The sequence below is a fragment of the Nannospalax galili genome, unplaced genomic scaffold (genome assembly GCF_000622305.1).
Source record: "Nannospalax galili isolate Female #2095 unplaced genomic scaffold, S.galili_v1.0 scaffold312, whole genome shotgun sequence".
Lineage (NCBI taxonomy): Eukaryota > Metazoa > Chordata > Mammalia > Rodentia > Spalacidae > Nannospalax > Nannospalax galili.
Window position 1 is genome coordinate 3479071 of NW_008335967.1, and position 15608 is coordinate 3494678.

At 36.5% G+C, this 15608-nt stretch overlaps 1 protein-coding gene across 2 annotated transcripts in view; it reads left to right on the forward strand.

Moving 5' to 3' along the window:
- The window catches only part of Nampt (nicotinamide phosphoribosyltransferase), a 35373-nt gene that overhangs the window by 14483 nt on the left and 5282 nt on the right, over window positions 1-15608 (forward strand). For both annotated transcript variants that reach the window (XM_029562330.1, XM_008830730.3), the window contains exons 5-8: window positions 6110-6268; window positions 6628-6764; window positions 9923-10148; window positions 10534-10653. In XM_029562330.1, the coding sequence (XP_029418190.1) occupies window positions 6110-6268; window positions 6628-6764; window positions 9923-10148; window positions 10534-10653 (642 nt within the window). The remainder of the gene's footprint in view (window positions 1-6109; window positions 6269-6627; window positions 6765-9922; window positions 10149-10533; window positions 10654-15608) is intronic.

Sequence of the window (15608 nt, forward strand, 5' to 3'; positions counted from 1 at the left end):
AAACTTGACTTGATTAGACTTAACATATATGGCAGAATGGATGGAGTCTGGTGGGGGAGTGCTATGGGGAGGCACAGATAAGGGAGGGGGTCTAAATATGATTAAGATGTATAAATGCACAAAAATTCAATAAAAATATATACTTAAAAAGAAAAGAAAAATCTATAGTTAAACTCATGTCTCAGTTTCCTCATCAGTGGAATGGTATTTGGACTAAATAATCATTAAGATCCTTCCAATGAATTGGGATGTTTTAAGAGTCTATATAAATCAAATTTTTTTATTTAAAGCTTGATTGACTTCTGCCTTGTAATTCTTTTTGTTTGTTTTGGCATTACTGGGGCTAGAACCCAGAGCTTGGTGCATGCTAGGCAACTCTTTACCTTTGAAGTACACCTCCAGCCATTTTTTTCAAATTTTTATTTTAAGGCAAGTTGTCCAAGCACAACTTGAATTTGCAATTCTCTTGCCTTAACCTCCTGAGCAGCTGGTTCTGCAGGCCTGCACCACCAGGCCCTGCTAATTTTTTGTCATTCTAAGCACATACGATCTTAGAAAAATTAGAAAAGTAGCACAAGTACATTTTTAGTAGTTGAAGACATTTTATATATATTCTGTTCCAATTTGATATTAGGAACTTTGTTCCAACTTTTTTTAAGGCATTTTAAGATTTTTTTATTATGTGCATGAGTGTTTTGCCTGCGTGTATGTATGTAATGTATGTATGTTAAGTGTACTATATGCACACAGTGCCCAAGGAAGCCAGAAATGGGCATCAGATCCCCTGGAACTGGAGTTATAGATGGACAGTTATTGGCCATCATGTGGGTTTTAGGAACCGAACCTGGGTCCTCTGCAAGAGCAGCCAGTGTTCTTAAACACTGAGCCATCTCTCCAGCCCAAATTTGACTTTTTTTAATGTATATGTATGTATGTGTATCTGCCTGCAGGGTCCAGAAGTACTCATTGGATCCCCTGGAACTGGAGTTACAGGCAGTTGTGAGCTACTTGACCTGGGCGATGGGAGCCAGACTCTGGTCCTTTAGAGTAGGAAGCTCTCTTAACTGCTGAGGCATCTCCAGCCCCTGTTCCAACTTTTATGACCACTTTCATCATTCTTTAGTCAGTTCGGTTCTGAGATCTACCACTGATATTTTTCAGCTTTTAATCTAAATACAAACAAGAATTCCTCTTGTTTAATTTCTAAATCTAAAAGGAGAGCCATTTATGTAGGATATTGGTTGTTAAAAGACTTTTGAATTTCCTTACATATATAGTAGTTACACTTTTTCAAAGTTACAGTTTTGATTATAATAATCTATATAGCTTCTTGATCATTTACTGGGCATTTTATCTGTGAGAGGAAATACCCTGGTATGTGACAATAAAATACTATCTGAATGGTATTTACATAGTTAAAATTGACATTTTATAGTGATAAAATTCGTTGTTTTACTGCACAAAATAAAATTTTGGAGAAGGCCCAAGAACATATTTGAAACACATTTTACTAAGTTGACAGAATTTTAAATATTATTAGACTCCTGGTGGGCCATCAACTAATAATAGGCCAAAAATAGACCAGAAAAAAATGTGCAGTCAACTAAAATAAAAGTTTTAACTGGTTTGTACTATACATTAAAACTTCAAATTAACTGTGAACTTGACAATGGATCTTAGTTTTGTATTAGCAGATTTTGATTTTGAAAGGATGATTAGAAACACAAAAGTAGGTGTTTGGGGAGATTGGTTTGGATGGCACTAGAGATTGCACCTAGGGCCCAGGACCTTGGACATGTTAAACATGGACTTGTGCCACTGAGCTATATCCCCAGCCTTGTAGAAGAGTTCTTAACCTTACCATTTAAACTAGTTTAGCCTTGTATCTTAAAAGCCAAAAATCTCAGATAGGAAGCAAGTTCTTCAGTTACAGATACTTTTTTTTCTTTTTAGTTTTGTGACTGATAGTTCATCAGTATGTACTACCTCTTATATCTAGTTGCACTTCCCCCAAAGCAGATATTTACAAGTTGTGAAATAGGGGCCCGTGATAAGGCACAGCAGTTAAAGCGCTTGCTAGACAAGGTGAAGACCAGAGTCAGATCCCCATGTAAATGCCAGGTGAGCATAATGGCCCACTTGTAGTTCCAGTCTCTGAAGGCAGAAAAGGAATCCCAGAGCCAACAGGCCAGGGAGACTAGCCATACCAGTGAGCTGTGGATTTAATTGAGAGACCCTGTCTCATTGCATAAGAAGAGTAATCGAGGATAATTCCCACGTCAGCCTTGGGCCTCCACATGCACATATAAACAGCCACACCACATGCTAATGAAAAATGGAAAAGGGGGAGGCAGGGAGTAAATAGTATCAGTCCACCTTGCCCTTTGTGTATTCCTTTTTCCTCTTCTGAAAGTGATTGTTTAATGATTATTGTTATCTTTAGTGTATTTTACTGAGGAACCACAAAGTGAAAAAATTTACATCAGAAATCTTGGAGTAGTACTTAAGAAATACATGAATATCATTTGTTCCCCTCCCTTCCTCAATAAGTATCATTTTTAATAAAAATTAAAATGGGGCCTGCACACAGATGAGCACCTCAATTCTGATTCCCAGCTTCCACTTAGAAATCTGGTATGACTCTGTACCCCTATAACCCTAATGCTGGTGGGGTAGAGGACAGGAGGATTGCTGGGACTTGCAGGCCACCAACCTAGCCAAAAAACAGTGCGCTCCAGATTCAGTAAGACACAAAGTGTCGAGGGAAAAATGCTGAGAGTGTTAGAGAAGGGCACTCGGCATCTTCCTCCGGCCTCTGCAGGGGCACACACACACACACACACACACAATTACTAGACATAAGTTGAATGTGCACTATTAGATTTTGTTTAAATAATTGCACATCTAGTCACTGTGTTTTTGAGGGTTCTTTGAAGAAGTTCATCTTACTCTTACCAATCCTCAGCCCTAAGTTTACTATCTTTATATGAGAAATCTGGTGCCAGATACAAGCCAACTTGCTACTTACAAACTTGAAGATGCTCTTGATTTAAAGCATGTTAGATAGCACCAAGTAGCTAGTTCAGTTCCCTTTCTGAGTGAGTGAGTGTTCAAAATTGTTAATAACATTGATTGATTCTCACCTATTGAGTATTGATGCCAGAAGAAGCCTTAGTCCTCATGAGATCTCAGCCAGGTTTAAGAAAGCCTAGGTGTTCTGCAAAGGATCTTGAGCCTTATGGTTAGATGAAGAACAAGCATATTAGACCAAACACTCCTATGAGCAAGAAACAGAGCGAAACCTTTCTGGTACTGAAAAGATGTTTTTGAAAAAGTAAACTGATGAAATAATGATTTTGTAGTTGGGAAACCTGAGGCTTGTCAAGTGAGCAGATAGATGAATGGCATAGCATGGCCTATGTTGTGTGTCTTCTGTTCTGCAGGGCTTTTGTACTGCACAGTTACGCTGCAGTGAGCACTCTGAAAACTTTGCAGTGCTAAAAACTTTTCTCTTGATCTCTGTGGACAAATTGCTGCTTGGAAAAGTTTCCAACAAGGCCTACCTCATTACTTGCTTTTTTTTTTTTTTTTTTTTTTTTTTTTCACCCTTGCTTACACCTACAGTGATCTTTTTTAAAGGGGAATAATTTTGTTAAAAGTATAATTTAAGCTGATTTTGTTGGACTGTGGGAAGGAAGTGGTATGCAGGAGCAGTGTCTGGTAGTTATTTCTCTCCTTCCTTCCCTGGCATTTTTTCAAGGGGTAAGGTCAGTCTTCTATCTTTATAACTCAACTAGAGTTTTTCACGTTTTGTTTTGTATCTGTCATACTCCTAAATAAAACTGCTGATAACTGAGTTTAATTAAAATACGGGGATTGAATTGATTCAACAAATGAATATGAATTGGGTGTTCTGCCATTATCACCCCGCCTGCCCCCCCCCCAAATTCTTGGCACAAAAATTAGAATATGTCTTATCAAGGGCCCTAAAAGGAGAGGTGGCAGTTTGTTAGATTAAAATCATGAAAAAATAATGCTGGGTTGGCACCAAAAAAACAGGTAATTCTGTCTAAGGACTCATAGAAAGTGGTTGGTGGCAGAGCTGAGGGAATGGCACATAGTTCAGCAAATATTGCAGTGTAAAAACAAAAGCTGTAGTAAGTGATGAACTTTTAAGATTGTAAACTTGGGCAAGATCATGGAAAAGCGCAATTCTGTTTGGATTGCCTTCCTTCCCTTCCCATACCTTGGACAACAGATGGCTATTAAAAGTGACTTGAGGGGCTGGAGAGATGGCTCAGTGGTTAAGAACACTAGTTGTTCTTGCAGAAGACCCGGGTTCGAATCCCAGCACCCACATGGCAGCTAACAACTGTCTGTAACTCCAGTCCCAGGGGATCCGACAGCTTCTTCTGACCTCCGTGGGCATTGCATGACACAGATGCACTTACCTACACTCAGGCAATACACGTATACATGTAAAATAAAAATAAAATTTTTTTTAAAAAAGTAACGAGTAGAAGTTTGTAAAGAATGACATGACCTGACTAAAACTTGCATTGGAATTGCAACAGTGACAATATGAGGGCAAGTCACAGAGACTAAAGATTAGTGGAAGGAGAATCATGGCATCAGTGGTGGAATCAGAAGAGGAATTTCAGGAGCAGAGGCATCAAAGAGTAGAGGTGATTGGTTATAGAATATAAGTTAAGAGTTGTATCACCTTCCTGTTGTATAACAAATTATCCTCATACTTAGTAGCTTACCATTGTTTCCCATGATTCTGTGGTTCCCTGGATGGTCCTCTGCTGGTCTTGCTGGACTTAAATACCTATTCAGCTGAGAGTTCAGCTAGGCTAGGCAGTCTCCAGTGGCCTCACACCCAGGCCTGGAACCTCCACTGAGAGAACTGGGACTGTTTGGCCTTATACTTGACCACACTGGATGTAACAAAACAAAGTAGAGCTACAAAATCTCTTGCAACTGGGGCATGGAACTCAACACATTTCTGCTTTGTTCTCATCAAAAAGTAGTCATAGGATAATCCAAAATCAAGTGATGAGGAGTAGACTAAGATAGGCAGATTGGTGTGTCTCAGTTGTTTAATTATTTCATTTACTGATCTTGTAGCTCGTTTTTAGTAAATGTTTACGTTATAAAGTGTTAAGTCAAAAATGAAATATCTTTTTGGCTCAGCTCAGATATTGTTAACATTTTAGCAGCTCTTTCTAGAATAGAAGCAGCTTCTGATAGCATACTGCCAGGCTTAGAAAATAAAAATGGAAATATATCATGCTAGAATAAAAAAGAAAATTGCCAAGCCAAAATAACTAATGTGATTAAGCATTAGATTCTCTTAGGAGTTTCCTGGCAGCTAAGAAAAAAAAAGTGGGAAAAAAACAGTTCTTACTAGAAAGAACCTAGTAATTCTAACACTTCCTCCTTATATTGCAAAATAAGACAGTGACTTTATAGTTAGACAGCATATACAGAAATTGTTTCATACAGCTTTCTTACAAGCTTTGATAAAAGCTAAGTACACAAAGCATAGGTCCGTGAGTAGAATTCTCTAGTGCAAGCTAGTATCAGTACTCTTGCTAGATCCAGGTCTGTCTAGAGGAGTAAAGAAGTGACTACTCTAAACAAGTACTGTTAGATCTGGTCCATAAATCAGAGCTAAATCATGAGCCAGTTTGATGCAGGTCCACACCAAGTATTAAAATATAGAATAAGTATTTAGGAATTTGGGACAATTTGGTGTTGCCTCAATATCCAAGTATTAAAACGTCAGTCCACGGGAGTTGAATTTTTTTTAGTTAATCCTTCACCACAGTCTTTCAAAACATTATTTGCTTCTTTGGAACTTTGAATTGAAACTTGAAGTTTGAAGTTCTCTATTGTTGAGAGCTTGGAATGCCTCATCTGCTGCCGATTGGAGAGCTGAGCTGTATGCTGCATCTGCAGTGCATATTCTCCTGTGCCCTAAGGGGCCTGATTGAAGTCTTTAATAGTCTAGAAGTCCAGAACATTCCTCCAGAGAAAGCTAGAATTCCCCCATAAGGAACCAAGTATTTTATGTTAATATACATTGTTAATTTTGTTGTTACAGACTATTCTTGTTCAGTCCTGGTATCCAATTACAGTGGCCACAAATTCTAGAGAACAGAAGAAAATATTGGCCAAATATTTGATAGAAACTTCTGGTAATTTAGATGGTTTGGAATACAAGTTACATGATTTTGGCTACCGAGGAGTCTCTTCACAAGAGGTAAGAAATCAACATGAACCTCACATAATACAATGGATTGTCAGTGGGAGACCACTGCCAACTTCTCACAGTGTTACTGGAACTGATCTTGCTTTAGACCACTTGTTAAAATTCTGGAGCCTTGGTCAAAGGAAAGGAAATACCTACTATCAGCCTCTGTTCCCAGTACATGGGCTACATCCTTCAGCATGTGCCCCAGTCCTTTGGTGGAGAGAGAGACAAAGAGGCTCAGTGAAGATATCAGGTGCACAGAATACTACAGAGCAGCACAGCTTCGGGATAAAAGGGAACTATAAGAAGCCAAGCTGTGCAAACAGAGTGATTCTTTTTCAAGTTTTGGTTTATGGTTGATCTTTCAGACTGCTGGCATAGGGGCATCTGCTCATTTGGTTAACTTCAAAGGAACAGATACAGTAGCAGGAATTGCTCTGATTAAGAAATATTATGGAACGAAAGATCCTGTTCCAGGCTATTCTGTTCCAGCGGCAGAGCACAGGTAAAATTCAATTTTTTCTCATCTTCCTGTTAAATACTTGTTTTCTGAGAGTGAGGGATGTAGCTTAGTGGTTAGAGCACTTGAATTACATTTGCAAAGCCCTGGGGTTCTAGCCAAAGCACTACAAACAAACAAAATTGCTTTCTAGCACTAATTCATTTGAATTGGGTATTTGGGACTCAGTGCGATCTTACTTGACTACAGAGCCAGATGCTACACTAAACCTTCACGAAAGGGACAGTACAAATTGAGGATTTATACTTCTTAGGAAAATTAGAATTAGGCAAGTCTAGAACTTGGAACTACTATAGACAAGCAAAACAATTTAAGATTTTTTTTTCCCCAACATTTACAGTTGCCATATTTTATTTTAAGCACTGTATTTTTTTATTTGTTGTATTGAATATACAGATAGATTTTCTTCATTAAACGAAGTCTGGAAACATTGTAAGTACTAGTTACTTTTTCCCTTTTTGCTATGTGAGGTTGCCTGTCTTTGCTCAGAAAATTGTCATCTGGACCCAGTACCTTCAGTTTGAGACAAGCCATTTTAATGAAAAAGGGTGTTCAGTCTTCGGGATGTGCTTCCTTATTTACTAAACCGTCTCAGGGTACACTAGGAAAGCATAATCCAGATTGTAGAGTTAACTTTATTGTATGGCAAACCTTGTTTCTAGTTCTTAACATTATTTACTATAGTCATTCAGGAGTGTTTAAAGTTCTTCTTGTGCTTTGAAATTACATAATCCTGAAACTAGGAGTGAGTTTAGAATAAATCTGGCTTTATTATTGTTTGATACAATATTAATTGAACAGTTTTCATGTACAAGGCAAGGAACAGAAGGATATCTACAGCTGACCCTTTCAAGATAAAAATAGTACACTAGTAATGGTCTGCTCTGTTGGTTAGGCATTTTTATTTAAAGAGGTGCTAGGTGCTGTTATATGTAGTGGTACAAGGTAAATTAGGAAGGGTCACATCCATTGGCAGAATCAGAAAATCTTTTATAGAGATAATATGTGCACTCTTTGACTTCTTGAGGGAATGATGAAATTTGATCATTTTCTGAGTAGTATTGTTTTTATGTTTTATGTATGTCAAGGATTATGATAAAAGAAGAATATGTTGAAGAGTAAGGGCTGAAACAGGTGATAGAATAGACTGAGATGGACTTACAGTTAATTTATGCATAATTTATCCAGAGCCTCTAAGTTCATTTTGACGTTGAGTGTTAACTACATGCACATCATGCTGGCTTCTTTCTTTTTTGCCTGATGTAGCCCAGGCTGGCCTTGAATTCCTGATTTCTCTGCCTCCATCTACCAAGTGCTGGGATTACACTCATCTCTGGCTTACTCTTAATTAGGAATTTTCGAATAGAAGCAGGCTCTAAAGTTTTGAGCAAATAAATGATATATTGGAGATAGATTTTATATTATTTTGATAACAGGAAAAAAAAAAAAAAGAAAGAAACAAACAAAACCAGAATCTGGGCTTCCTAGGAAATTTACAGTAGTCATGAAGAGAGTAAAGACTGAGAGCCAAGTGGCTAGATAAATGGGAAGAGATGATAAACATGAATCACTTATGGACCAGGTCACAGAACCATATAGCTTTCCGTAAGCCTGTTCAGTTCTCTCAAGAATTCAGAAAAGCCTAACTTCTTTCTGTTTTCTAACCATGCTTTCCCAAACACTTTGGGTTGCCCTAACAGTTTCAATTTTTCACTTTAAAATTCTTTAAAACTTCCCATCAAGTGGTTGCAGGTTCACCCCTTTTCCAGTTTCCATGCTGGCTTTAAACCTGCATGACTTTATGGCTTTTTTCCTTCTCCATTCTCCTCCTCTGGGCAACTGCTGAGATTTACAGCTTACCTACCCTGTAGATTTTTCTTAAACTTTTTTAAAAGAGGCGGGGCAGGCTGGAGAGATGGCTCAGCAGTTAAGAACACTGGTTGTTCTTGCAGAAGACCCAAGTTCGAATCCCCGCACCCACATGGCAGCTAACAACTGTCTGTAACTCCAGTCCCAGGATCCAACAGCCTCTTCTGACCTCTGTGGGCATTGCACGACACGGGTGCACTTACCTACATGGCAGGCAATACACGCATACACATAAAATAAAAATAAATACATGAAATTTTAAAAAAACAAAACAGGCCTAAAGCTTTTTAAAAAATAGGAGATAGAATGGCTAAAACTTTAAAATAAACAGAATCTTTTCCTTTGCATCATTTAATTGGAGGTGAACAGAGTAGAGGCCAAATCTAGAAAATTTAGAAAATTGTGGAGAAAGAAAAATTGATTGCCCTAATGAAAATGTGGATTTTCAAATTAATGGGTAAATTCCATTAAAGAATTTTCAAATTATTTACAGGTATATGTTCATTGACCAACAGATACTTATAGCACATTAATCTATTCAGTTAAAATATTATTGAAGGTACTACAAAAACCACAATAGTCATTCTTCCCTAATAGAAAATTTCATGCTTTATTTCCTACCTTAAATTATGTTTTGCTTAAACTAAACATTAAGATTCTTAATTTTGGACATATATTAATGAATCGATAACCTATGATAATACATGACTCCATAAATGCAATGAGCATTTGAAGATACTGTAGGTAGAGTTAGATAGCTATATATAGTGATGTAGTATAAATAATTGCCTCTATGTGTAAGATTTTGGAAGGTGAAAAAGAAAATATATCTGTACTACTGTTGGTGTATGACTTCAGAAATTCATGGACGAGATTCAAGTGCTTACATTGCCTAGCAAATTAATGGGAATGGATACTCTTCCTTTCTCACATCTGGCATAATGTATGTACGGAGGGCTGCAGGTACTTTTTAGATCAGCGGCTTTGAATGAGATGTTTCAGGAATACTAAAACAAAAGCCAGTTTATAATTGGTTGAATCTTATTTAAGAGCTAAGTAATAACTACTAGAGCTGAATATAGTTAACTTACAGTGTTAATAACAAAATGGCCAAGGGGTGGTTTGACCCAAATACTTTCTTTTCTGATGTGTGCTCATTAAAGTAAATCACTTCCTGTGATGTTGGTGATGTAGTATAGTAAAGACAGCTAATGATGCTTCAGAAATGGGCAGTGTGTCTGCTTAAGTAAATCTGTTTTCATTTTGTTTTCTAGTACCATAACAGCTTGGGGGAAAGACCATGAAAAAGATGCTTTTGAACACATAGTAACACAGTTTTCATCAGTGCCTGTGTCTGTGGTCAGCGATAGCTATGACATTTATAATGCATGTGAGAAAATTTGGGGTGAAGATCTAAGACATTTAATAGTCTCAAGAAGTACAGAGGCACCACTAATAATCAGACCCGATTCTGGAAATCCTCTTGACACTGTATTAAAGGTAAATCTTAATATGTAGCTTCATTATAAAATGCCTGTACAGCTGCTTCAACATTTTGCACTTACATATACACATTTCAGAACTTACTGTTTTTCTTTACTTTGTATAATTTGGAAGACGGGAAGAAAAAAGAATATGTTGAATTGCTTTATGGTATGAGTCGATTTAAATAGGAAAGAACATACCTGTTTCTAATGAGATTAAAAGGGATTGGGACCAAATTCGTAAAGTTTTATACAGTGTTAAAATTGTTTAAAGTAACTGCATTTTTGTTTTCTCAAGACTGTTTAACATAGTAAAATCTTTTTTTTTTTTTCTTTTTTAACTTGGAAGCGTTTTTTTCTTTTTAAATTTCAGTTATTTGTGTCATGTGTTTTTTATACAGGTTTTGGATATTTTAGGGAAGAAGTTTCCTGTTACTGAGAACTCAAAGGGATACAAGTTGCTGCCACCTTATCTTAGAGTTATTCAAGGAGATGGAGTAGACATTAATACCTTACAAGAAGTAAGTGTTTATATGAAAAGTTCCAATAACAAAATCCTTATCTCCTTAAATAGCACCTTTTATTTCATAAGCAACACACTAAAAATTTAAATACAGTTATTAGTCTTATTTTGAATTTTTGTTATGGTGGTATATGCCCTTTTTGTGCATTGCTTAAAGTTTAGAAATAGCTTAAAATACAGGAATGGTAGCCAAAGCATACTTACTTCTTCAGTCCTCAGTGTTCACCTTACATGATTATTCTAAAGAAGTATCACCAAGAAAAAAATGTCAATCACAGAATGTTCCTTGTAGTATGAAACAGAAAGTCTTGACTACTAACCTAGGTCTGAGTTTTAACAAAATGGAGCTTCACAATGTAAACATTCTTAACAATATAAAACTCAAATGAGATTAATAAGTATATTTTCAGAAATTGTAAAATGATTTTGACACCTTTTCTAAACTAGTATTGACATCATTGTTAGATTTAGTCAAATAGTGTGCTGTATTGTCTTAAAACTTTTGCTTCTTTTATTTCCCCAGATAAACTTCTTAGGAGCTATAGTTCTTTTTGCTAATGCCTTAAATACTCCATAAAAATTAAGAATATGGTGGCTGGAGAAGATGGCTCAGGGGTTAAGAGCGCTGGTCACTCTCAAAGAAGACCTGGGTTCAGTTCCCAGAACCCACTTAGCAACTAACAACCATTCATAACTCCAGTTCCAGGGGATCTGATGCCCTCTTCTGACCTCCAGGGGCATTGCACAACATGGGTGCATTTACATACATGCAAGCAATACACTCATACACATAAAATTTTAAAAAAAATAAATTAAAAAAAAAATTAAGAACACTGCTAACACCATGTCATGGACTGTGTGCTATCTTAAATCTGGCATTTGATTTGATGTGTGCCAGTCTCAGATGGGATACAGTTGTATAACATAAGTTATTAAAAGATTCTGGTTGAGTTTGCTGTGTATGATGGTTATTATTCATTCTCAACTTGACAGCCTAGAATCACCTAGGAAGAAAATCTCAGTGAGGGATTTTGTACCTTGAATGACCTGTTAGCATGTCTATGAGGGACTGTTTGGTTCACATTAATACCTTAGTTGAGGTGGGATGATCTCCTATTTTGGGCAGCACCATTCCTGGTATTTGGGTCTTGGACTGTAATGGGTCGGGGGAGGCAAACACAAGTATGCATATAAAAATATAAATTCATTCTCTCTACTTTTGACTTCATTGCTTCAATTCCTGCTGCCTCAACTTCCCTGCAGTGAGGGACTGTAATGTGGAATTGTGAGCCAAATAAACCCTTTCTCCCCTGAGTTGCTTTCTTAGGGTGTTTTATCACAACAGAAAAAGAAACTAAGGCAGTGTGGTTCAAGTCATTACCCAAATTATAAGTAGTTTCTCAGAAATTGATTAGAAAATAAGAGAAATATTCGAAAATATGATATATAACAAATAGTTTTTGTTGTTGTTGTTATTTTTGGTCTTTTTGAGACAGGGTCTCCCTGTAGCCCCAGCTGTCCTGGACCAGGCTGGCCTTGAACTCAGAAAGATCTGCCCACCTCTGCCTCCCATGTGCTGGGATTATGCCCGGCCACAGAGTATTTTTATGGACATGTGTGTTAGAGTTCCAGAGTGAGATGTCTGGAGTAGATCTCATTTGCAGTAACAGAATGACAGATTGCTTCTACCTGCTTTTCCAAACTGCCTTGCTTCAGTAGAAACTCTTCAGCTTCTCTAAGACATTGGATATTGACATTGAGTTTTCATTTGAGAACGAAAGAAGTGTTAATAGAAGAGAAGCCTACGATGGAAGGTGGAAAGCCTGCAGTGTGCACATCAAGGCTGGTACATTGTAATTGCTCTTGTCCCCATCTCTGAGTTGAACTGGTAGTTTGTAGATTTGGTGCTGATTGAGTATTGTGAGCCATATCTGCGTTCAAGACACATAACCAGTATGCACAGTGAGGTTTCAGTGAGGGACCATGGACAATTTTCTGCTGGTTTCAGAAACTGCTTTTCTCATTGTACGGTTGACCCTTCTTTGTTCCTGTTGTTACTGCTGAGTTCTTCAATCAACTATTTGAACTTCCCCCTAAATAACAAAGTGCTTTTTCCCCTCCTCTTTCTTTTCTTTCCCATTGTTTGTTTTTAAAATAAACTTTGAGAATGTATGTATATTTTGAAAGCCAAGAATTAACTAAATTTTTTGACTTTTTACCTTTTGAATATTTTTTAGTATTAACAGAACTTTAAGCAGTCACAATTGGATAGTTTTGTGTTGATGCAAATCATGGGATATAGGAAGAATGTCTTAAACTGAGTTCCCACTTAAGCAAGGCAGTTTAGAATAGCTGAAGGAAACCTATGCCTAGAAGATAGTACTTAAGGTCTTTGTATTGGAAGTGAGTCAGGCATGGTGTTAGAAACAGGAAAAGAAGTTCATCTAACTGGGTACATATGCTAGTCAGGTGCCTTAGTTTTGATTAAATGGGGGTGGGGAACTTTATTTCAACAAGCTGCTGCCTTTTCTTGATTACCAGCCTCATTCTTAAATTTTGCTATTTAAGATTCAATCTCCCTGGGAAATCCTATAAGGTTTATAGTGTAACCCTGCTCTAGGTTTTTTGTTTTCCACTGTGAACCAAAATGAGTCTGCTTATTTAGTTTAAAAAAAAAAAAAAAAGGCTAGAAATCTCTTTCATATTAGACAAAATACAAAGTGTCCATCTTTCTATTTATGTCTCAAGGATTTGATCTCCTTGGGTGTTACTGAAATTTCTCCATTAAGTGACTTACTAATGTCATTAGAATTGTATTGACATCTCAGATTGGTAAGAAAAAGATTTCTTTGAACCTCTAGAGACTTCAAGTACTTTTGTTTTCAAATTCAGTTTTATCTTACTATTTTATGTGTAGGTTAATATGCTTTGTTCCTTTCTTCTCCTCCAACTATCCTACTATTCTTTTCCTAAGATGCTTCCTCATTACATCTTTTGGATGTTTCCCCTGCACGTTACAGCTTTGATCTGGGAACTTAGAAGACATTGGCTTTATGTGTTAAAAAAAAAAAAAAAAGAAAAGTTTTTTTAATTCTACTTTATGTGTGTGAGTGTATTGCCTCCATGTATGTAATTGCATTCATGTCATGCAGTGCCTGCAGAAGTCAGAAGAGGGTGTCAGAGCCCCTGGAACTGGAGTTACAGACTGTTTTTAGCCACCATGTGGGTGCTGAGAAGCAAACACAGGTCCTCTACAAGAGCAGCCAGTGCTTTTAACCACTGAGCCATGTCTCCAGCCCCACTTTTAAGTAAATCGTAGTAAGAACAAATTATTTTTTTGATCTGCATAAATAAATGACATAAGGTGCAAAAAGCACTTGCACATCAGGACACAAATCAAATGAATGCCTATTGACAAATAATTAAATTCTAACATCATAATGACTTCTCAGCTGACTTAGATACCTTGGTATGAAATAGGAAAACCTCTTACTCAAAGAGTAGTATTTTGTCAATTTGTGTCTAAGTGGATTTTTTCTGATTTTCTTTTTTTTTTTTTGGTCTTTTTTGAGACGGGGTCTTCCTCTAGCCCCAGCTGGCCTAGAACTCGCTATGTAGACCAGACTGGCCTTGAACTCACAGAGATCCGTCTGCCTCTGCCCCCTGAGTGCTGGGATCAAAGGCGTGTGCCACCACACCCAGCTTTTGTGAATAGTTTTAAGTAGTCATTTTTTCATAACAGAATTTTCCATTAAGACAAAGATTCATGTTAGCTCAAAATTATCTACCTTTTATTCCTTAAGAGTAGAGAAACTTGACCTGACATGAAGTACAGTGAAATGAAATTGGGTATTATTGTTCACTATTGTGCATCATATCTAAAAATCAGATGGAGGGCTAAAACTATTCTCCATATTTTACCCAAACTATTTCACTCTGCTATTTCCAGGAAACACTTTTTCTCTGTTTTCCATTCTACTCTTTGCATTTCTTTCATATTGAAGTTCACTTTGTTCACAGTCATCTCAGTGAAAAAAATAAACCTGTGTTTTAAGGGAATTTGCATGCCTTTGGGTTCAGGTACAGTAGTAGACACAGGACTAAATTTGTATAAAACCTAAAGGAATCACGTTAAGCTATTTTCCACCTTGATTCTTCTCATTAAAAACTATATACTGGTTTTTAAAAAGGAGGAGAATTAGACAATTGGAATTTTTAAATGAATATTTTTCGGTGTTTAAAATATGTGGGTGTTTGGGGTTTTGATTCTTTTTGCAGTGTTGAAAGTCAAAACAGAAGACCAATTTGAGATTTTAATATTTGGGGGATTATGATAGCTTTGTACTAATGAGCAGTCACATAAAAGCTACTAAGCTGGCCTCTTGACTTTCTGATCACTTTTGTGAATTTTTTTTTTCCCGACTGGATATTTATTGATATAAAATATATACTACATTAACTTCAGAGTATATTTTAATTATTTATTTAATAACCACATTCTTAGAAGAAGCATTTCATTACAACAGCATTGGCATATTCAATAACAATTTCCAGAGCTCAGATGCATCTCTTTCAAAATTGGCTATAAATTTTTAGGTTTACAGTTGAATTAATATACTTATATAATATTGTACTTAGTATAAACCCTATAAGACATAAAATTAAATGAGGTTTTAACCTTTAAAAAAGATCTCCATTTCATTATTAAAATACACAGTTTCATACAGAAAAATTCATTTTTAATGCAATTGAGACTAAGATGTTTGCACATGCATTTCTAACCTCTGATTATTACTAGTCATAGTCGGTTACTTTCTGAGCTCCTTGGCATCTGTATGGCTATAAAGTCATCAGGTAGATTTCACTGGTAATGTTTATCACCTCTACTATTTAACATGAAGTAAATTTTTATGCTTCCTCCTCAAATATATCTGTTTTTAAATTTTTTTGATT